The 23218-nt window shown below is 42.3% G+C and overlaps 1 protein-coding gene across 5 annotated transcripts in view; it reads right to left on the bottom strand.

The window, feature by feature from the left end:
* Nucleotides 1-508: 508 nt before the first annotated feature.
* Nucleotides 509-23218, bottom strand: part of rnf157 (ring finger protein 157) — a 29942-nt gene continuing 7232 nt past the window's right edge. Inside the window, exons 3-20 of one of the 5 annotated variants that reach the window (XM_034108050.2) lie at nt 21512-21600; nt 20914-21063; nt 19219-19336; nt 19062-19128; nt 18921-18964; nt 18199-18246; nt 17992-18063; nt 17720-17879; nt 17117-17229; nt 16809-17038; nt 15860-15962; nt 15629-15737; nt 12014-12228; nt 11446-11508; nt 10357-10405; nt 4365-4475; nt 3381-3415; nt 2302-2389 (exon numbers count right to left, since the gene is read on the bottom strand). In XM_034108050.2, the coding sequence (XP_033963941.1) occupies nt 3381-3415; nt 4365-4475; nt 10357-10405; nt 11446-11508; nt 12014-12228; nt 15629-15737; nt 15860-15962; nt 16809-17038; nt 17117-17229; nt 17720-17879; nt 17992-18063; nt 18199-18246; nt 18921-18964; nt 19062-19128; nt 19219-19336; nt 20914-21063; nt 21512-21600 (1776 nt within the window). In that variant the 3' untranslated portion in view covers nt 2302-2389. Of the gene's footprint in view, nt 2390-3380; nt 3416-4364; nt 4476-10356; nt 10406-11445; nt 11509-12013; nt 12229-15628; nt 15738-15859; nt 15963-16808; nt 17039-17116; nt 17230-17719; nt 17880-17991; nt 18064-18198; nt 18247-18920; nt 18965-19061; nt 19129-19218; nt 19337-20913; nt 21064-21511; nt 21601-23218 lie in introns of all 5 variants that reach the window. The other 4 variants (XM_034108048.2, XM_034108047.2, XM_034108051.2 and 1 more) reach the window with 4 other exon arrangements.

Genomic DNA, 23218 nt, shown 5'->3' on the forward strand with positions numbered 1-23218 from the left:
CAATGTTGACCCATGATTTACCTCAGTCCAAAACACTCCAAAATAATAACTATCATCCAATATTGCTTTAACTACATCATAACTTATTATGCATTCATAACCGTACAATCCTGTTGTAATTTAATTGTATGGCCCCAAAACACATTACACTACATATTGCACACGTGCATGTGTGTGTTCAGGTTCAAGTGTTAGTGTACATATTCTTTGTGAAAGGTTGAGTTCCCGTGGGGGGAGGGGGCCAGAGGGATGGGAGACCAGGTGCATTTTGCGAAAAAATTATTGTTACAGTGGATGAGGGGGGGTGGGGTGCCTAAAGTCAAAGATGAATCTTGATATGGGCCAAATATGACCCCGAGTCACCCAATGGAAAATGCTGCAGAGCTGAGTTTGAAAAATGAATGTATGAGGCAGAAAGGAATGTTCCATGTCAGGACAAATCCCAGAGCAAATAACTGCACAGATTCATGAATCTCCAACCATTTAAAATGAAATGACTCAATGACTGTTTAGTTGCAAAAACTTTATTGTCCGTTTGATGTTTTCTTTGACATTTTCACCCATAGTTCTAGAAAAGTGGGGGGTCTTGCAGATTTGGACCCATTCCTTTGATATCATACTGTGACTGGTGCCAGAGAACGGCTTCATCTACACATTCGATCTGTGATCACATGACTGGTTGCAGCTTGGATATACTAATGCAGTCCTCCTGACCTACCAGTCCGGGTCGAGGGAATAGGGCTCCTGAAACCGATAACACTGCAGAGGGATATGGTCCGGCTTTATGTGTGTGCAGTGATCCATCATCCAGTTTTCTATATGGGTGCAGGCAGACCTAGACTAACATGCTTACTCTACTATCGCCTCATGCACCGCAAAGTGTGTTGTTTAGGAAACAGATAATAGTGCATTAAATGTTGATATTGTCGCTTTTTCAGTTATTTGTTATGCGAGTGTGTAAACCTTAACACATTTTCACATGTTTTCATCCACATTCTAGTAAACGACAGTGTTTTGCAACAAATTAAAATTACGGGAACGGAGAACATCGACAAATTGTGAGCTATACATTAAAGTTTTACAAAACAAACAACTAAAGGCTTCACAAACGAGGAGAAAGGGGCTCGTAGAGATTATGTTAATATGAACAAAATGCCAGCTAACAGTGTGGCCTAAATCTCACGTTTAGGTTCTCAAATTCACCGTATCATGGTTTCCTCACAATAAATCCCTTCCCAATGGCAAAAAAAAAGATTAAACAGAATTAAACACATTGAAATGTCTGGATTTGAATGCAACGGGCCAGTTTGAACTGCACATGAGATGCAGCTCCGGCATCAGTATTGCTTGGTGGTTCTTGTTGGATTCCAGTTGCACTACGATAATACTGACATGCTTAGAGGGAGCTGAAGAAAGAGATTGGCGCGGTTGGTGTGTTTGTGTTAATAGAACCAGCTCAGGGGTTCAAAGTTCACGTTGAATTTCAGTTGAGATGACAATTTAAATGTCATGTACTTTCCCCTTCTAAGAGATCAACGTTCATCGTCTTACATTCTGTGTTTTTTCCCTTTATTTTCAGTCCATTTCTGTTCATTTTGGCCGCCATTTCCTGGCTCCTCTGCCGCCTTACAAGTCCAAGGCTTTTGGAAAATAATGGCGGGAAAAGAGAAACATCTGCAGAGGTTGCATGCGAAGCCGAGACGGGCGCTCCCTGATCCGAAGAGACGAGTCAGCACGTTTTAGTTTGCCAAGGTGTCCGGTGTGAGCTGATTTTAAAGTAGTGTACAAACACTTGTTCAACATACAGTTTATAAGAGAGAAGAAGAAGTACATCAGTAATAAATCAGATTGCCGATCACAGTAGCCCCTGACTGTAAGAGAGGAGAGGAAAGGAGAGGAGAGGAGCAGCATGTATTTTTTAGAGATAGTGTCACATTACAAAGCTCTCATTGGTTAGACCTACAGGTAATAAATAATAACATAGCAATGGGCTAAACACAACAAAAACGAAACAATAATGTTGAGCTAAAAGTGCACAGACGACATGTTTTGCCCTTCTGTTCCTCTTTCCTCCTCTTTCTGCTCGGGAGGAGTTTAAGTGCCAGCAGCGACAATCAAGACAGTTGGTATAGTGGGGTGGGGGGGGTTCCCTGCAGGACAATATCCAGCAATGCAGCACTATGGCAGGGTAAGCTGAGACTGGACGGAGAAGTCTGTGTTTCCGTGTGTGTTAGAGTGTGTTACACAATGAGTGGTCCGCGGCGGGGATGTTTGGGACTCTGGCCGTCCCGGTTCTCAGCCCCCTGCTCTTCCATGTTGATGTTGCTGGTGGAGGTGTGGTGGGCAGGGGGCTCCAAAACAGGCCTGTAGCCTCCGAGGTACATCAGACCTGAAGGAGACGAAGAGACAGAGGAGGGTTATGTTGCAAAATTTAAAACACACTGACAGGAATGTAATCCCCACCTTTATTGATCAATTAATACTTAAAGTAATGTCCCATACCAAACTGGCATAACATGCTGCTTTCAGCCTCTTAAATATGGAGATGTCCTGCTTTTATATGTTTTATATCATATTAAACATAATATATAACCTTGGACAAGAAGGACATCTTTCACTATTGATTGGTTGATCCTAAATATAATGGGCAGATTCATTGTTAACAAAATTATTGTTTGATGCAGCCTTGCATAGCAGAGTACTGTCTCACTATATTGTTTACTAATTTGGTTTATTATCATGCAAATACATTTTCATCCAATTTCTTTCATCTGCATTTTCAGGTTGAATTAAAAAACCTACCTTCCTTTTTTTAGAAATAGTGACGCAGTCAAGCAAACTTAATCTGACTGAAGTAGATGTAGACTAAGCCTTACTACACAGAGAAAATGCACTAAAACACACACAAATTATATACAAATGATGTTCAACTATGAATCCCTTTTCAACACCACCGTGTCACACTGCAGTCCTCCTGGCCTGCAACTGCAGTTAGAGGCATCTCAAAGGCTCACCGACCAACAAGAACTGAATAACAGTGAATATCAGCCAGGGAATCAAATTAATTATTGATAGTTGTATGTCTCGACCACGGAGGATATGAATAATGAATAGCATCGGCAATGAAAGCTGCCTCAGCTCAACTATTACTGTGCAAATTGAAAGTATGAGAAAATGTCATATAAGGTCTAGGCTGTGATTGAGGAGAGATACATGCTGGACTAATAGAGAGAGACTGCATCAGAAGATATTTGATTACTGATTAAAACGGTATTGTGATGAACTGGTAAACACACAACAAGAGGATGATTGTTATGGTGCATGCAATCTACGACGTATCACCCTGGTGTCTGTTCTAGCATCTAGCCATAACTCCATACCTAGTCCTCAATGTGCACTGGGCACGACTCCTCATCTGTCCATCCAAAAGAAGGCGAAAGAAGGAAGAGAAAGACAAGGAGAGGAGAGAGATGGGGAAGAAAATGTCCAGGACAGCAAAAGATGTGAAGAATGACAGAGGGAAAAGGAAGAGAAACAAAGAGATAACACACTTTTACGACACAGAAAGAGAAAACATGTCACACCATCCACCATAAAGGACCACAGGGGGGTGTTAGGTTCAATGGGGTGAAGGTAAATCAGGGTTTTGGAGACTCAGCACTACCAGAAGGATGCAGAGCTAAAGGCTGAGAAGCAAGTTTGACCTCAACTGTTTAGAAAATAGTAAATCAACAAGAAAATTGGCACCTTTAGCTCTCATCGCAGTAACCTGCCGAGTGTTACAAAGCAGGGTGGAGGATAAGGAGAGGATGGAGGGAAGATGGAGGACTGTGAGAATGAGTTGCAGATGTTTGGCGAAGCGGCTCAGAAGCTGGCAGACGCTGACATGAACTTCAAACTCTGGGATGGACCAGACTCTTAACTCTCTCACACTCAAACAGACCGTAAACACAGCATGCAGAAAGCTTTGTTCAGACACATAATAAGATACACGCACACACACAAACACAAGGGCTCTGGCTAAAGCAGGGGAAGAGTGCTCAGCTAACCGGTGCTGAAGAAGCAATGAAGCAACACAACACCAAATAGGGTAGGTATGAAGAGAAGAAGGAAGGCTCCAGATCTTCATGCTAAGCCGAGATGCTAGTCTTGGTCGCTAACTGCTGCTAATTAAAACACAATTTTCTTGTTTCTATGTAGTTTTTTAAAGCATTAGCATGTTAGCAAAGCAAGCTAATGTGTCAAAAAGCATTGCTTTTTACTCATGCACTCTTTTCTCTTATTACACCCCCCCCCTCATCTTCCTCACTCCCATGCCTAGTCCTCAGCTCTCATTGGTCCATGTTCGAGAGGTTGCCACTCACCGGCGAATCGGCTGTCGGGAGCCTGCTCATTATCCAATCCCAAAGAGGGCGTGTCACAGAGGGCGACGCCCTGATTGTTATTGGCCAACTCTGGACACCTGCTCCGCCCACCTGCAAGCGAGGGCAAAGGTCAAACAAGAGCAGCCAGGCACAGCAGGGGGGGAGTGGGGCAGGCAGGGTGAGGGAGGGGGGGGAGGGTGTCAAGAGTTGGAGGGGTGGAGGGGTGAGTTTGGCCATGCTGGAACGGCATGAAGAAAATAATAAATTATAGAATATCTCTGCATTTTACCACCAGTTATCTGACCTAAAGGTGAGGTCAAGCTTTTGGTGGTTTCAAATCGCATTGGCTCTGATCCTCAGTGTCTTTAGAATCATTTTGAAGAATTTCTGCTTCATAAATTCTACGGGTGTTTCTCAATGGCGAGTAAAGCTGCTCCAGAGCCACTATTTCAAGCATACTACGTCATCGAGGGCCGCCGTACTGTTCCAATGTCCAGTATACTTGGAATTCTACCGAGCCCGGCGTACTTCGTTGGGAGAAATTTCGAGGCTGCACATGTGTAGACTCCGGTCTTAAAATCCCCACAATGCTTTGCGCACGGACCAATTTCCCCAAATCTGTGGCGGAAAATGTAAGGCGGGGCCTCTCATATGACGCACACCTGCACACTTGCTCGCCTGTTCCACTCTTTGTTTTCCGAGGTTAGGAAGTATTCTTGCCTCGCTTCTGAAGCAAGACGCTCGGAAGACATGTGCTACCAAGCAAGCGTACTCGACATTGAGAAACACCGTATGTGTGTGATCAGATACTTGCAAAGGGTGGTTTTTGGACAGAAAGACACATACAAAATGGAGAGGTTGTTGAAACAAAAGAACTCATTTAGTAGAAGAGACTTGTGTCAGTTTTGTCTAAATGTGTTCAGGGCTGTTCTCCGGTTGGTTGTACAGTAATTTATTGGTTAATTACTCGTTTTTTTCGGTGTGGCAGGATGTTTGAAAACATTTGCATAGTACCATGAAATGAAGTATTGTTTAAATGGAACTTCATAATAAAGAAATATATATCACGATTGAAGTTTTCATCCGAATTGCTCACTTTTTGTAAAGAGATTTTGATTTATACTGATATCCACTTTAATTTACTGCACTCAAATGTAACTTTGATCGCCCACAATGTTCACTTTGTTTGAACTAAAAACTAGCCACACTGATGGTGAAGTGAAGGGGAATCATTTAAAGAAATGAACAGACATTTTGGTATATATTCCATGTCTCGTTATAATTTAAAATAGTTTACCATTTTGATTGAAAGCCCCCAACATGTGGTCATATTCTCAACTTCTTTTGATTTTCTGATGAATGAGGTAAGCCGACAAAATGAGCTAGAAATATCCATATTAGTTAGATTAGCATTTTTAAGATTAGCATGTTACTGCCGTTCCCAGCATGGCCAGATAACAGATACTGACATGTTTCATCAAGTGCGTCATGCCTGCAGCAAGCCAGTGTGTGTGCGTGTGCATGTGCGTGTTTATGTGTGCGCGCTAATGAGGAAGAAGATGAACTGGATGATTGGCAGCTCAGCACAGAGACACAGGCAGGGCATACAGAGGCTGTCTGGCAGCGCTGGTGCGAGATGCAAACATACACCCTACAGCGCGTGTGCACATTCACAGTCTGTCAGGCAGCTCAGGTCCGCTCGCCTCCTAAAGAACTCAAAGGTCATTCTGTATTTTACAGGAAGAGTGTTTCACGCTGGCCCCAGGAGTCTCTGGGCCCTTCTCACTTCGGTTAAATGGAATCCTTGCGTCCCTCACTTGCGTCGTTTCCCTGTGACTAGTCCCTCTCACCAGGGAAGCATGGAGAGACGCAAGGAAACCACGAGAAGCAGGGAAATGAGTTTTAAGAGCAATGGGACGTCCTTTCCTCCGGAGCGTCACGTGAAGCGACGTCCGTTTGTGATGACGCTGCACAGCTGATCGTCTGACAGCAGCTCTGTCCCCGTTATTTCCACACACACACCCGCCTCTGTTAGTACACATTTACTGACACAAACATTTGTATCAGCTGTTGTAGACCCAAATAAATAAAATAAGAACTCATTCTCAAAAAAGATAAACGCCATTCTTAAAATGTATAAACGAACAATAGTTTGATTAATATTGATTAGAGTGCACAATAGAAATACAATAATTGAGAGAAGAAAAAGAGATATGTTATCTATCAAAACCCAGTTAGATTAACATTCATTGGATTGCACACTTTGTTTGTTTGTGTGGATATGTAGCAAATTAAAATGTTAAATAGTACTTAATGATTGACTGAATGGAAATGACAATAAATGAAAATGTAAAATGAAAAAAGCGATCATGAAAATGTTTCCAAAAAATTAATAAAAAGGATTTTTGACCACTTTGTTGTTCAGATATATCACATATTTGTAACTAAATGATACATGAATTGAAACAAGACACGGTATAAACTGAGGAGTGAGTCCCGTGAGGTTCATGTATTTTCTTCACTCCGCTGGGAAACTGCTGTCATGTCAAGAAGCATCAGATCAGTGCATGCGCTGCATCGTCCAATCAGTGAGCGATACACAGTAAGGGGGCGTCGCAAGTGTCTGAGGATTTCATCGGAGGATGGTCTGGTGGTTCCTCGATTATAGCTCCTCCATTATCGGTCCTCCGGCAAAAATAAGGCCATTGGGACGCTACTCAAGATGGCGCAGACAAATCAGACCGAAGGTGACGACGTCGTTTCTCTTCAAGTCTTACAGGTTAGGGTTTCACACTCTGTACACCACAACACTGACTGTAGCACTCCATCAAGCTCTATTTCTTACACACAGACACCCATACACAGATGGAGCAAGAAGAAGCTTTGACATCATGATGCAGCGGCTTAAAAAAAGCAAACGATGCAGAGCTTTTGAAGGGCAAACACGTAAATGATGGCCTTTATACAGTAAATCTTCAAGCACACATGTAAGCTTTTTATACTGGATAATAAAGAGGTACAAACCATGCAATAGCAAGCCAGTAGCCTAGTGTGCAGCAGAACCTCATCTATGGTACACAGGAGGCCTGTAGGTGCTCATTTCCTTTTATGAATGAAAGAATGCTCCGATCGATGGGAATCAGTCGATATTTATTGCCAATAACCTGATTACCGGTCATTAAATGCAGCAGTAAGAAAACAATGATTGTAAATAAGCGGAAGCGTATGAATAAAAGGCACTCAAACAGACTTTTTACTGTCTGATCTGTCAGCTGTGAAACAACTCAGAGATGGAGGCTCACAGATGCTGACCCCTCAATTCCACCGGGTCCGTCTGCGTCGCGGTTTTGGTCCGGCGTCCTCCGACGTCATGCCCTACCGGGCGCGTTTCAGAAGCATTTCAGAAGCGGAGCGTCTTGCCGGCTCGCAGTTTTTGTTGATTTGGGCATATTTCCTGGACAGGCTACTTTGTACAGACAAAGTTAATAATAATTGTAATATTCCAGTTATAAACGACATGAATCAAAGATTTGTTCTGTATTTTAGTGGTAAAAAAAAATGCATTCATCATCAGAATTATTCTATTGTGGTAACCACTGTATAACATAACATAATTCACTCATGGAACTACAGTTAAGGGTATTGTTTCCGCACGGACATATGTGTTGCTTACTGTATATATTGTGTGCCCTCCTTGCTTTTCTTCCTCTTGTCTACTCGGACTGCAAGCCAGCAACATGTCCTTTTCTGCTCCGCAATAAAGTTCACTTTTGCACCGCCTCCGACTCCCTATCTCTCGGCACTACATTGGTGACCCTGACAACGTCTCGTGAAGTTTCCGGGACGGACCCGTACACGGCAGAAAAACTCGGTTTTTCTTCTCGAAATGCCGGGGATGATTGGAGACGTCTGTGGCTGCCACCGGCATGCGGACTGAGGCTCGGTGTGCGCCCCGCGGAATGGCTGGGGACGTTGCTCGCCATTCCCGCATCGGCCTTCCGACTACAGGGAGGCCATGCATGACCTGCTGGGTAGGGATGAACCCGATTGCTACCTCGTGGGGCTGTTTGTCCAGGCTGCGCTGGCTATCGACGACTAGCAGCTAACCTCGTTGGCTAACGGCTACGGCTAGCAGCTACCGATGGCTGTCAGCTAACGGCTAACGGCCACAGCTAACGGCTATCGACATTTTGAGCTTTTTCCCTGGTGCCTGAGAGGAGGTTCGACCATGTCTGGTCGGCCTCGTGTGGATCCTCTCACAATTTCACCTACCTTTTTTGGACCGTGGACAGTACGGCCCTTTTTGAGCTTTTTCTGGTGCCTGAGAGGAGGTTCGACCATGGCTGGTCGGCCTCGTGTGGACCCTCTCGCCTTTTCATCACCTCAACGGCGGCTTCGGACGCCACCCACACTCTCATCGGCACCTGGGAGGCGCGTATCTGGACCCCGTCTCGCCTCGACAGTTTCGGACGTCGCCCATGCCTTCGTCGGCCCGTGGGTGGCGCGCTCCGGGACCCTGCCTGGCCTCTTCCTTCGCCTCGACGGCAGCTTCGGACGACACCCGTCTGGCCTCTCTCCTGTCCACGGCTCCTTCCTCCCGAGGGTGCTGCTCCTGCCCCCCGGGGACCCGATTCTTTCCTCCCGAGGACTTCGTGCCCGCCACCGCTCCTTCCTGCTGGGGACGGCTGGGGACCACCGGGTTATTCACGCCCATCGCGGCTCAGACTGGCGGGTGAGTTCTTCGCTCGCCACGACGGTGGGGATGCCCTCGCCCTCGTTAGGGCCCCTACCCTCTCCTGCGGCTCCTTTCCGACGGCCCGTTCCATAGCCCGGCCCTCACCTGCAACCCCGCCCTCCTCGGCCCCTGTGGTGCTTCCTGCCGGACGCGAGGATTGTGCCATGTTTGAATTCTGGGGGGGCTTGTGTGGTGACCACTGTATAACATAACATAATTCACTCATGGAACTACAGTTAAGGGTATTGTTTCCGCACGGACATATGTGTTGCTTACTGTATATATTGTGTGCCCTCCTTGCTTTTCTTCCTCTTGTCTACTCGGACTGCAAGCCAGCAACATGTCCTTTTTTGCTCCACAATAAAGTTCACTTTTGCACCTCCAGTGCACCGCCTCCGACTCCTTATCTCTCGGCACTACACTATATATATATAATTTACACAGTGCCTGTAAACCGGAGGAGAACACTGGCATTTCTCCTCCTACTCGAAAGACTACGGAGGGATAGGGTCTGCAAAATTAGTTTATTTTGGGGATGGGCCGGATGCTCTGACCGTTCCACTTCCTGCCCGGCGTCGAAAATAGACTTGCATCCTATTTTGAGCGGAGCCCAGCGCCGAGACGCTTCTGGGACGCTTCTGAGCCGTAACGCGGCGCGTCTGGTGGAATAGCACCGATTGACAAGAGTGGCCGCGATGTTTGCGAAGGCCGCGGCGCAGCCGTAACGCGGCCGTAACGCGACGCAGACGGACCCGGTGGAATCTAGGGGTGAGGTTAAGATTAAATAAATGGCATGAAAAGGACTAATTTCTGTTTCCTGATCTCTGCCACTCATTTCAAAGTACTTTTCCAATTTAAACAGGATTTTTTTGTGGATGGAAAAGCTTTCGTTCTTGCCGCCTTCACTGTGAAGTAGACCGAGGTTCTATTGCACACAAACTGTATGAGAAGCCATTCACCTCAGCTCAGATAATGCATGTTTTGGTGTTTTCAGCCAATGTGCATTATAAAAATGGACTTCCCCAGTGCCCCATCTAGAGGACACAATCTGACATTGGATTCCTTTGTTTTGAAGTTGTTTTCATTTCTCAGCCATGATTCATAATTATTCAGAGACAGCAACAATATATAAGTTGAACCACTCAGTTCCTTATATGTAGTTTGCATGAAAAGTTTCTTATTTACTTCGCATGAGAGCAACACAATGCAAAGGGAAGTGAGAGGGCAGGGGTGAAAGGTGAGGGATGGTCTCGTTACCTTTCCCATTGGACGGGGAGGAGCAGTCCTCTTCAGTGACATCGTTCCCCTGGAGAAAACAGAGAGAGCTCAGTATTAGTATATATTTAATGTTGATATTCAAAATATAAATCAACATTATACGCTTCAGGTCTTTCTTTTTTTATAAATTAGGCTACATGAATATTTTTGGTAATATACTTTTTGTAAAATTGGGTTTTAGCAGTAATTGCATTTGATTGTTTCTGACTCTTCTGATATATACAAAGTGCAAATGTCAAGATTTATTGAAAAAAGATAAATGTTATAATTTCCAAAATTCAAAACATGTTTTTTATAAAACAAAATATTGCGCTTCAATCCATATTTGTTGGTGTTAAAGATTTTAAAAACAAAAAAAATGTCTAATCAAACGTAACAGTAAGTGCACTGTAGAGGACGTCAAGACCATTTTAGTGTGAAAAGACAGAATTAACCGATGAACTATGTAACATATTATGCTTATAGAGTGATATAAATACAATAATAAATTCAGCTTCATTTCAAAAATAAATAAGTAATTGATCTGAACATTGCTTTAAATGTAGCCACTAAAGAACTCGTTGTTTTTTTTTATGAAAGCTGCCACATCTTCAAAGACTTTGTAGTCAATATACTGGGAAAAGTACTGAATGGGACTCCAGTCTGCATGGGTTGTTGGGTCATCTGACTAGTTTTATGGAATCTCCAGTTGACCATACTCATAGGAACAAAGTTTGCATTCCTAAGGCAATTCGTATTTTTCATGGCACCACTTAAAATAAAATAAAAAGCAATAAACATACGTGCTACTCTTGGCTCACAGAGAGCCACATCTTTCCTGCACATCCCTATCTGTCTCAGAGTCTGTATCTGAACCTCCTGCATCTGTTTATCCTCTTCTTCACCCTCTTCTATACCAGGTGTAACATCATCATCTCTCTCTTCATCCAAGAGCTCCAAATCTGAATATCCCTTAACTAAAGAGCTGTTATTTCAAAACACAAATTATTTAACTACTTTCAGAACTAATTATATTATTCATAACATGTTAAAAAAACAAGCACAATGGCCCACCAGTGTCTCACTCACCTCTGAGTCCTGCTCCTCCACAGCCACTGAGTAGTTTTGTTCCTTTGGCTCCTGGGAAAACTCCTGAATGAAAGACACAAAGGAAACTAAAGTGTTATAGATCCCTTATTATACCGTTTTTCATCAATATATTATAGGTCTCAGATATGTTTGGCTCGAAATACCAAACAGATCATTGTAGCATCCCATAATCCCCTCTGTTTCAAAAGTACTTACTTAGATATTTGGTTAAAAAGAACACAATGGTGCTCTAGGAGGAGATTCGGGTGATAAGGTGGGGGGGTTTCCTTGGTTGGTGATTGGCTAATGGTTACCCAAGCCAAAACATCGTAATGACATCATAAAGTGGCCAAAATCTGATCAGCTCATTTTCAGACAGGTTTTTATATAAATGGATCAGGACAAAAAGTGAGCGAATCTTTTTTCCTGAAACTTTCAGAATCTCTTCACACAGAGGGGACACATGTTTATGTATAAAATACATGAAAAATGGATTTTGCATAATAGATCCCCTTTCAATAGATGTCAGGATGGAGCAGCGTATTCTCTTCCCTCCCTGGATTCTCACCCCGTCCTGCTGCGACGGTCCTCGGCTCTCCATGGGGGCGTCCTGGTTCTCGTCCCCCTCAGCGTCTCCGCCCTCGTCCCCCCCGGGCTCGCCTTCTGCCCCCGCCAGGTAGGACCCTGACATGGAGGACATGGTGTCAGTGCTGATGTGGGAGTGCTGCGAGTGGGACGAGGCCATGGACATCACTGACTGGACCAGGCTGGTGCTCACTGGGTCTGACAGACAGATGGACACACACATCACGGTCGGGCTCCGGCTCCGAGGACTTGTTTCCTCTGGTTGCCGGGTAACATTCCCAACATAAAAATAAAAAAAAGTAATAATCTTACCTTCAGACCCTATTGGATGTTCTGGCCATCTGTTTTTTTAAGTGAGCACCTTGAACAACCATCTTATTGTGCTTCCCTCTGTATTTTGTTTCATTAAATTTTTCATGAAGTAGTAGGGATGTAACGATACCAAAAACTCACGGTACGATAATATCGCGATAACAAGTCCACGGTACGGTATTTATCGCGATATTGAATAATAAAGGGGGGGGGGGGAATGTACACATTTTTTTTTCAATTACACATTTTTTTACCCGAAAAATGTTTCTTTATTAAATAATAAATCGGATTTCTACAGCATTTTAGTAGGTTAGCAGTATTTTAAAGTGTCAAAAACAAAGTGACAGTAACCGACTGGAACAAGAAAACCAGTGTTTTTGTACCTACTAGTACTACCAAACAAAGTAGGCATTTTCTTTGTGCCACTGCATCTCACAAATAAACAAGGACATTTAATAATCAGACCATGCAATCAAATAAATCAAGTGTCACTTTAGTTTTTCAAGTAACTCAACTCAAACTCACTAGTCACTCACTCAGCATCATCAGACAGGTTTTTAGGAATATGAGAATGTCCACATTTCCAGGTATTTATAAGCTGGGATGTTTGGGCATTTACAATATCCCCTGCTCTGGAAAAAACTCTCTCGCTTGGTACTGATGTTGCTGGGACAGCAGTGGTCGTGTTAACCGAATATTTTATTTAACAATGACGGAAAAATCTGAAAGCAGTCTGTCATTTTGACAGATTAGAACCAACTCGGAACAGCGCCAACGTTTCCCCGCAGCGAGGCTCTGGTGTTATGCCGTGGTATGCATGCCCTCCAAAAGGAAATGATATAGTTTCCAAACCGTACTTTGCCGTACAGATCAACACATGTCTGGGAGGTTTTGCTTTACGCTGTGCGCGCTCCCGCGAGGTGCATGCACACACGGCATAACACCGCCCCCCCCCCGCTGACAGTTCACGAGCGTGCTCTCTCGTGAACTGTTCAGACCCGACGGGTAATAAGGGATTATGACGGACATTTTACGATCCTGTCTGTCAAAATGATGGACAGCGAAAAAGTCTAACGCCACCTCAGTGGGACGGAGAGATATGATTTGGCCATGGGTGACAGCAGTGGGTCAAACTGTGCATTGTCTCTCCACCACTTCAAAAACAATACAGTTTTTGCCAAGAAGGTGAGGCTTATTGACAGGGCGAGATATACTGTTGGTACTTGTCAATGTCTCTAGGTGTGTAAATGTAGCCCTGTAAATACGATGTCCTTTTGTGTTCTGTTGTTTTATGTTCATGTTGTAACCTTCTTGCTGCCATGTTGGACAGGTCTCTCTTGAAAAAGAGATCGATGATCTCAATGGGACCACCTGGTTAAATAAAGGTTTAAAACAAAAAAAAGTGTTTAAATAAAAAAAAAATGTAATCGCGATACATTTTGTCAGTCTCACGACGGTATTGGGACGTTTATTTACCGCGATATTCGGTATATCGTTACATCCCGATGAAGTAGTGAATATTTGAAACCAGAGTATTCCAATTTATTTTGAATCAATTCGACAGCTCTGTCAGAGACACGGGATGGACTACACAGGGATTCACCATGTTGGTCACTTTATGGAACCTTTTGTTCCAGCTGGAATAACACTCCTCTTCCTGTTTTGTGCCAAAAAGCCATTTAGCAGAATTCCCATAAAAGCTGATCCAGTGGCACAGACGTTAAGTGCTGAGGTGGTACAAGCTTATTATTTATTTATGTTAAAATGCTTGATGCAGCACCTGGAGGGTTGGTTTTTTCCTCCTCAGCCTCAGTCACAACATGAAGGGGGAAATGTTTATAGACTACTCTGATGCAGCATTAAATGCCTTGTTGATGTTGACACAATAATGTTACTAGGTCCAAGCAAGTGATTGCAGTTAAGGCTTTTACACAAACGTGAAGACATGAGTCTTACATGTAAAATCACATTTATGTAATATGATGAATGTTTGAAAGAGGCTTAAATACAGAATGAGCTCATGAGCCCCGAGAGACTTTTTTTTTTGTTGTTTCTGTTTGTCTCACTGAATATCTGATGATTTTCTTTTCTTTTTATCAGCGTGTGTCTTTGTATTTAAACATTGCTGTGATTTTTTGGTAAGACTACTATATCAGACTCATTATTGTTTAACATTAAGAAGGATTATTTATTTGATTTTAATGTTTACAAGGAGCATAAAGCAATTCCACATACTACAGCATTATTATATTGCTGCATGTTTAAAAGGCCAGTTGGTTTATGTTCATGACGCCACCAAGCCTATATCAGTTTTAATGTTGGTGTCATTATCTAAATCAGGGATGGGCAACTTGGATGGTGGTGGGGGCCACATCATTTATGTACTGGCCACCAGGGGGCCACAGAGTCACTTGGAACACACACAAATTCCAAGTCTGACATCTTCATTGACATTTTACAATCTTTCAGGGAACATCCTCTAATAAGCTCACTAAACAAATATCAGTTCACAGAAATGTTATTGGCATGTTAAGTGTCATGTTTGTATTGAACAGGTTATTTAACAGTGGAATAAAACTATTTGGAAAAGCACGTAAAGTGTGTGTGCATTAAGATGAACCATTAAGATAACATAAACATGAAGTCATGGACACTAACCCCAGACATTAGTTGTCAAATTCAGATGATAAATACAACTTTGAAGCTTGTAAAGGCATAATTACAAGCGGTGACTTAACGTCACAGCAGGCATAACAACAGCCGGTGTTTCTTGTGAGTGTTTCCCCGGGAAACAAACACAATACCCACAAACGCGTCACAGATTATTTTGCGGTATTTGGCTGCCGAACGAAATCATGTACGCAGCTCGCTACGTAACTAGGATTACCGCCATGTGCCCATCCCTGATCTAAATGATCTAATTCTGGGTCTGCATTGTGTGACAAAAATTTGATTTATATTGTTATATTACATGAATGCATCAAACTAATGCTGTTGTTTGTCTTTTAGCAATATCCCTGGGCCCTGGTCTGCTGGTCTATGGTTATGTTAGGTAGGGAAAATATACAGAGTGTGTGTGTGTGTGTGTGTGTGTGTGTGTGTGTGTGTGTGTGTGTGTGTGTGTGTGTGTGTGTGTGTGTGTGTGTGTGTGTGTGTGTGTGTGTGTGTGTGTGTGTGTGTGTGTGTGTGTGTGTGTGTGTGTGTGTGTGTGTGTGTGTGTGTGTGTGTGTGTGTGTGTGTGTGTGTGTGTGTGTGTGTGTGTGTGTGTGTGTGTGTGTGTGTGTACCTTCAGGGGAGGTGATGGTGGAGGACAGGGGGGTTCCGGTGCAGGACGACTGGTCGATGGCTCCAGAGGACGAGAGGGTCAGATTCTCGCTGTCTGGAGTCACTCCGTTCTGTAACAACGGGAGGAGATGTTAGAGAGGAGCTCACAACAACAACATAAAGCTTTTAGAAGTATCTGACCAATGTGTTTTCTATTTGTCTCGGTTTCACACACTCATACAAACACACACACCTCCTGCTGGTCTACGGCAAGTTTGTGGCGACAGGCCTCGGATACACTGCAAGACTTCTCGTCCTCCTCCTCAGGAAGCACAGATGAATTCTGGGAAAGTGACCTGAAATAGACAGAAATAAAAGTGAGTGGATTTTAACATAATGACAGGGATTGTTTCCATAAAATCATTGAACAAAACATACATCTATTGTTAACTAGATTATTGTTTTAATGTTCATAATAGGATATTAAAATAATAATACAAACCACTCAGATTAAATCAAACTAATACAAATTGGAGTGCAAACATAGGCATATATTTGTTAATCATACTCAACATGAGCAGCAGGATATATATCTTTCTGGGAATAAATAATAAAACAAACACATATATTCGTAGTACACATTTTTGGGTACCACTTTACAATAAGATTACCCTTATAAAGGATTCATAAAGGGTTTATAATTAGGTTATGAATTAGCTTGTAAACACTTTATTAATCATTAAGAACCATTTATAAACCAGTTCTAACATGTTTTCATACATCAACACAGGCTCACTATTTGGCAAGATGACTAAGCCTTATATTGGCTACTTAGCGAGAATCAACTAAGTGAGCAACAGATACCAAGGATGCTGGCTGATGAAGAAGACGAAGTAAGCTAGGGAGCCAATATAAGGCTTAGCAGTACAGATAAATGTGGGCTCACTATTTGGCAAGCAACCGGTCACAGTCGCCCTGTTTATCTCATGTCTTATAAAAGCTCATTAATGATTTATAAAGTGTTCACAAACTAATTAATAAATGAATTACAAACTATTCGTAAACCCTGTATAAGGGTAGTCTTATTGTAAAGTGGTACCCATTTTTGTCTGAATGCAAAGAAAAATACAGTCAATACCATTTTTAATAAATTATTGTGATTTAATGCTTATGTGCTAGCATTAGCTGTCGCTTATACTCACTTTGAACCACTCTTCTTGAGTTTGAGTCCCTGACTGGAGTTGGAGTGGTCGAGCGGGGAGAGGGAGCGGGCCGGCGCCGGGTGAGGCTCACTGCTGTACGGAGGCAGCGTCCCGGCAACATTGATGGGACCGGAGTTGAGAGGAGGGTTCACCACGGTGCTGCTGAGGGGGCCGTTCAACGCCTCCAGGAGAGACACCACCTCGTAGCCTGGAGGGATGTGCTCCGACGCCTGAAACCAGGAGGGGACACTGGTGAGTTCACTGGGACTGGGAATTTTATCAGGTTTTCTGTGTCAACGACTTCTCACCGAGTGTTCCTCAGAGTCAGAGGTCTGTGAAGTGATGACGGGGTTAAAGCTGGAGGGTGACAGAGGACTCAGTTTCTTCCTCATGGCTCGGATCTGCAGCAGAGCTCTGAATGCTGCATAAAAATGAAGATGACAAAACATTTTCAATATTTTTTCAAGTATTAATTATGATCCATTGCTTGTCCTGAGGTATAGGCAGTACAACACATTACAAGCTGGTTAGAAGTCACTATGTGTGTTCATTGTTTGCTTCAAGTAAAGTGAAAAATATATATAATCAAATCTGAGATTTAAGTGAAGAAAGTTTTAGAAGTAATTGAACTATTTCAATTATGAAGTATTTTAATATTGTCCCTTAAAAATCATCATTAAATGATGTATAATGTGAATTAGGGCTTATACCTAGAGTTATTCAGCAGGCTATAACACAGTATAAGTAGTTTATAAAACATTATGGATGGTTTCATAGAAGGAATTATTGTAATAAAAACAAGTTAAGATAGCATTTACGTTGGGAAGCAGCTTTTATCAAAATGAATTCCCTTTTTAGGCCCTTTTCCTCTAATTTGAAAAGAAATTCTTCCATTGCTCATGGGAACTCACGCAGCCTGCAGATGGGGCAGCAGTTGGCCTGGTAACGCAGAGTGTCTGCGCAGGCGTTGCAGAGACACAGGTGTCTGCACGGCAGGATCAGTGTGTCTCGCACATCCGACAAACACACCACACACTCAGCACTGTTGTCACTGATCTCATCGTCAGCAACCTGGAGAGGAAAAAAGGATTGTAAAGTCGAGCTGCAGAACGATTTATTTTAACTAATAACTATCATGTCACTCCTGACGCACTCAGAGAAGATAGTGCTGTCTGATATTTACCTTTGATTCCTGGCTGTTGTATTTGTTCTCGATCCCATAGATCTCCTGCAGTAGATAACTCACTCCATCCACCTGGGATAGGGAAAAAGTGAAGAGTAAAAGATGGTTCCGACGAGGGAAATAAAGCTTTGGTTTATCTTTGTCTTTGAAAAGCATAAAGAATGTTACACAAAAGGAGCAGGAAGGGGAGAGAATAAAAGTATTCACCACTTGTTTCTGCTTTAGAGGCTTCACACAGTAGCTCCCGTCCATGTGCTGCCAAAGAAAGCAACAAATGTTCATTCATTTGTAAAATTCTGTCAAAAGAATCCCCTAGTTTTTCTATTCTTGCGTTCAGAACTTGCAAGAGAATCGTCAAAAGTAATCTTCATTGTAAAGGTATTGTGATTATGTCTAAACATCCAGCAGTGCTTTTCCAGCAGTAACCACAAATAGCAAATTCAGCATATTTGTGGATGATTTCCCCAAAATGTAAAAATGCATAAGATTCAAACAAAAGAGTACAGTCAGTGTGTGAAGATTCTATAGTTATGGTTATCATATCAGTTATTATTATACATTTTATAATTTTGTGGGTCAAAAGTCTCTAAAAGGTCATTTCTGAGCTATTTCAATTGAATGCTGAATCATCTCTCCTTAGTTGCGGACAACACAGTTCAAATAATATTTATGGTTTCTCATTGATTCTTAAATAAACTTATTTCATCACCACACATCAGGACATGATGCTATTATCAGCATCAAGTCCTGCTATCCGGTTTTTCTGAAGCGAGCAGTCATAAAAAACTTAAAACAACAAATACCTACCATCACATCACATGTGACTCAAACAATTAACCATAATGAAAAAAGTTACTGAAAAGGGACCTGTCAATAAATGGTTCTTGCTCTGCTGCAATTTCTCTGATAAAAAAAAGTGTCTTTCTTACCTTTTCAAATGTAGCCAGCAGTATGTGAGAGTGGCCCAGATGTTCTGCAAGGATTCAAAAAACAGTGCAGATGCCTTAGCTTAAAATGCTGCAGTTCTACTTTCACATCAGACCATCAGTGTGATAAACACAGTCACTCACCATCCCCCTCGTCTACAACCGCCTGCACCACCATGGGGAAAACCTCTTTGTCCACGTCAAAGAGCAGCTGAGGAGAGAAAGACAGTACATTTGTATCTGCCCTTATGTATATGTGGATTTGTACAGCCTCATACAGGCCTGTGTTTCAGTGGCTCACCTCCTCGTCGGCCCATTCGCTGAGGTTGACGGTGTGTGAGGGCAGGCAGAACTGCTGGCACACTCCCCTCTTAAAATGCACCGTCTCAGACTGCAGAGAGCTGTCCTGAGGCAGGTACCTGCAGGGAACACACACACAGTCAGAGCACAAAATATATGATTCCTTATGCCTGCTGCAGCCTCACATGTGGAGTACTTAATAGTTGATTTCAAGCGCATTCTGATTAAACTAAAACAGGTGTTGTTGTATTTATAAATGTGGCATTCACTCATGTTGAAGGCATTTTCTTCATCTTGTCTGAACAGAAATACAATCAAAGACAGCTCTGCAACATAAGTAAGCATATATTTGTATAAGATGTGTAAAACTGCGCTGTCATTAGGGCTGAACGATTAATCGATTTTAAATCAAATTCCGTTGAAGCAAACCATCTGAGTCAGGTTAGTAATGCTCCATCACATGTTTTACATCTATTACAGGATGAATCTTAAACTGAAGCTTGACTTTAAAGTGGACCTATCATGCTATATTTGAAAAATATATAGGGCTATACCTATATAAAACAGTTTTTTTTTCAAAATACCAAACAGATCACCCATTGTAGCCATGCCTCATACTGCTCAAACCCCTCTTTTGAAGCCCTGTTAGAAAAATGCAGATTTTTAAAAAAAAAGAAAGTAGAGGAGGCGGAGCTTATGCCTGATCAGAATTGTACCGGAGATAAAGTTAAATTCTGCTGTGATAAAACGCCATCCTGTTCTAAACCATGTCAAGGATTATTTCTGAAACAGTATGGAGCTCAAATGCTCTTGCGGATTTACCACAAGGTGAGTCCCTTTTTTTATTTCCTGCTTTTTAAAAACACATGTGCTCTACAGTACAGGTTAGCTCTGAGTGTTAGCGAGGCTTGCAAATGTAAACAAAGACGTCCAAAACACGTCAGGCATTGTTTCTGATAGCAATTTTCTGTGGGTCTGCCGTCGATTTGACGTCAGATCGGATGGACACGTCACAGCGGATGGAAATCTGGATCAGCTTCGTTGTAGCTCCGTTTTTAGAGATTTGGGTACGGAGGAAAAGAGAGAGGGTTTTATTTTCTGACGCTGCGTGAGTTTCCTAACACACCGGGGACACATATGTATGTATAAAAGACATCACAAAGTGCATTTTGCATGATAGGCCCTTTAAAGCAACCCAACATAAGTTTCATGTAAGTTTAGTTCTTTCACTCGTAGCTCGGCTGCGGGGGTGCTAGAGACGGGAGCACGATGATGCGACCTTCCTAGCCGGAGATATGGCCGCATTTTACAATAAACCTCCGTTGGGTCGCTTAAAAACAAATATCGCAAATGGAATAGCAATACTTGTCAGAAAAATCGCAATTCGATTTTTTTCCCCCAAAATCGTATAGCCCTAGCTGTCATAACTTGATAATGTCTGCATGAATATTCATTCAAACATTTCTCTGTTCTATACTAGCCTGTCTTTTTTTTATATACGGAGAGCAATGTAAATGATGCAACAAAGCTGAGAATATTTTTTTTCTAATTTGAATAACTTTGTACATTTGAAAAATATAATATTAATATAATATTAATGTAATATAATATTAAAAGGAAGACTTGATAATACAAAAATCTATGAGTTTTGCCAAACCAAAACCAAATATTGATCGCAAAATCTGTTTGCACTTACACTGGCACTCCATTGTGAAACTCCTCCATGGCCTGGTAGTAGATGGTTATGGCCACCTGTGTGTCAGCGTCGAAGGTGAACTCTACGTTGTAGCAGGCCCTGTTCTTCCCCTCCGCCTCATCACCCGGCAGCTTCAGGTCCTCGCTGCACCTACGGGTGGGGGAGGAGGAGATAAGGACAAAGGGGAATGTTTTCAAGTAGAGAACAGGAATATGAGCAGGCTCAAACTCCATTTAATGTTTGAGTAAATGATTCATGGAGTGTATATTTATCACACAGGCATTATCCCAGCTAAAGAGTGCTTTGAGCCTTAATAGTCAATCATACAGAAAGTCAAAAAAAAAAAATCTGTCAAAGGTGGATTCGGTTATAGTTTGATGACATTCAATTATCATATTTAAAGGAAATCATTTAGATATACGTTTCTATAATCTCTTTTCATAAGTATTATGCTTATTTTATTGGGATACGGGAAATGTTTAGCTTTTAGGATAGCCTTAAATATTGTTATTTGATGTTATATTGTTACACTTATGTGTTTTTTTTACTTTACTGAGTACTGCTGAAGAATATTTGACAAGACAAGAAAGGTGCATACCGTACGAGCCGCAGAGTGTCCTTACGGATGTTTATAAGGCTTCGTAACGTCTTAACTGGTTCCTGAGGCGGAGGGGCTGCGTAGGGGAACTGAAAGGAAACAAATTATAGATGTAAAATACTTGTTATGAGAGAGAAGAGTAGCAGCATTCATCTCCCCTCAGTCCGCCCGACATTCCTCTCTTGACCACAGGAAAGTCAGGGTTACACAATGGCCCCGGCTGCTTCTGGTTTAACCTTAACACGAGCGTTTCGGTTGGTCAGCACCCGCCAGATCCGTGCTGACAAGTGCTGAGCCACAGCGAAAAAATCTGCTCAGATTGGGTCTTTCCAGGGACGAGGCTGACACTTCAGACAGTGTATAGGCACATTTCTGCAAACGCAGGACCACAGGAGTGTGAAACAGTCCGGGGTCAAGCGGTGCTTGTTAACATTTCAAAGACCAGATGAGGTGAAGATAACGGCATCAGGCAACATTTAATAGCATTAGGTCAAAGACAAAGATGTGAAATACCTTCCTTGCATTATTTTCTCTAGTGACTGCTACCGATAAAACCCTGGTGTAAAATTGTCACACACACCCTTTGAATTTAACCCACTCTGTGGTTCACTTCTCAGCACTCTTTTGTTGTGTGTTTGAAGCCAGAAGTTGCTGACTGAGCGAAGAAGAAGAAGAAGAAGAAGAAGAAGAAGAAGAAGAAGAAGAAGAAGAAGAAGAAGAAGAAGAAGAAGAAGAAGAAGAAGAAGAAGAAGAAGAAGAAGAAGAAGAAGAAGAAGAAGAAGAAGAAGAAGAAGAAGAGCCACCTTTATTAATCCCCTGTGGGGGAAATTCAGTTTCCACTCTGTCCTACACACAAACACGTTTTTATACAGGTAATACAGTACACACAGTACACACTTTTTACAACATGAACATACATATACAAATACACAGTTATATGCACACATGTACATGCAGTTGAGAGGTCAGAGCGGAGGCAGCCAGTCTAGCCGGCGCCAGTGAGCAGTTGGGGGTTAGGTGCCTTGCTCAAGGGCACTTCGGCAGTGGCCCAGGAGGTGAACTTGCTCCTCTCCACACTCCGTATTTTTTTTGGAGAACCGAAGGAGAGTTGGTTTGAGGAGAAACATGCAGGATGTGGTCAGATACCTCCACACTACACACCCTCATCTGTCCGTGTGTATATATGTGTATATATATATATATATATATACACATATATATTACTTTGAGTGTCTGTGAATGGCACCATATTCAGTACTTTTACACATCTGGGCTCAGCGGGAGTCACGCCTGTAAACTACACAAACAAACACACGGGGTAACAGATGCTGAAAATAAGCATTCATTAGGAAACTCACAGGAAACTTCACAGCAACACACTTCTCATACATGCTCAGACGAAATTAAAATAAAACACATTTATTTTCAAATACAGGTGATTGTTTCCTTAAGAATTAAAAGGTCATTTTTAAATAATGTTGTACTACAGGTCGAGTGCCATGGTAGCAGCTCTGTGGGACTGTTTTATTATTAGCAATCTTCTTTTTCTCTTTTTTTAAGTTGTGAAGCATTTCTATGCTTTAAGACTTTTTTTGTAGTTTTGTAGAGCGCTATCTTAAAAAAAGTATACATCGAATCCATCCAAGAGTTGATTAGATATTTGAGTCTCAAACACAGTGGTGAGCGACTCTTATTGATTCTAGAAAG

This window comes from Pseudochaenichthys georgianus, chromosome 19 (assembly GCF_902827115.2).
Source record: "Pseudochaenichthys georgianus chromosome 19, fPseGeo1.2, whole genome shotgun sequence".
In the NCBI taxonomy this organism is placed as follows: Eukaryota; Metazoa; Chordata; class Actinopteri; order Perciformes; family Channichthyidae; genus Pseudochaenichthys; species Pseudochaenichthys georgianus.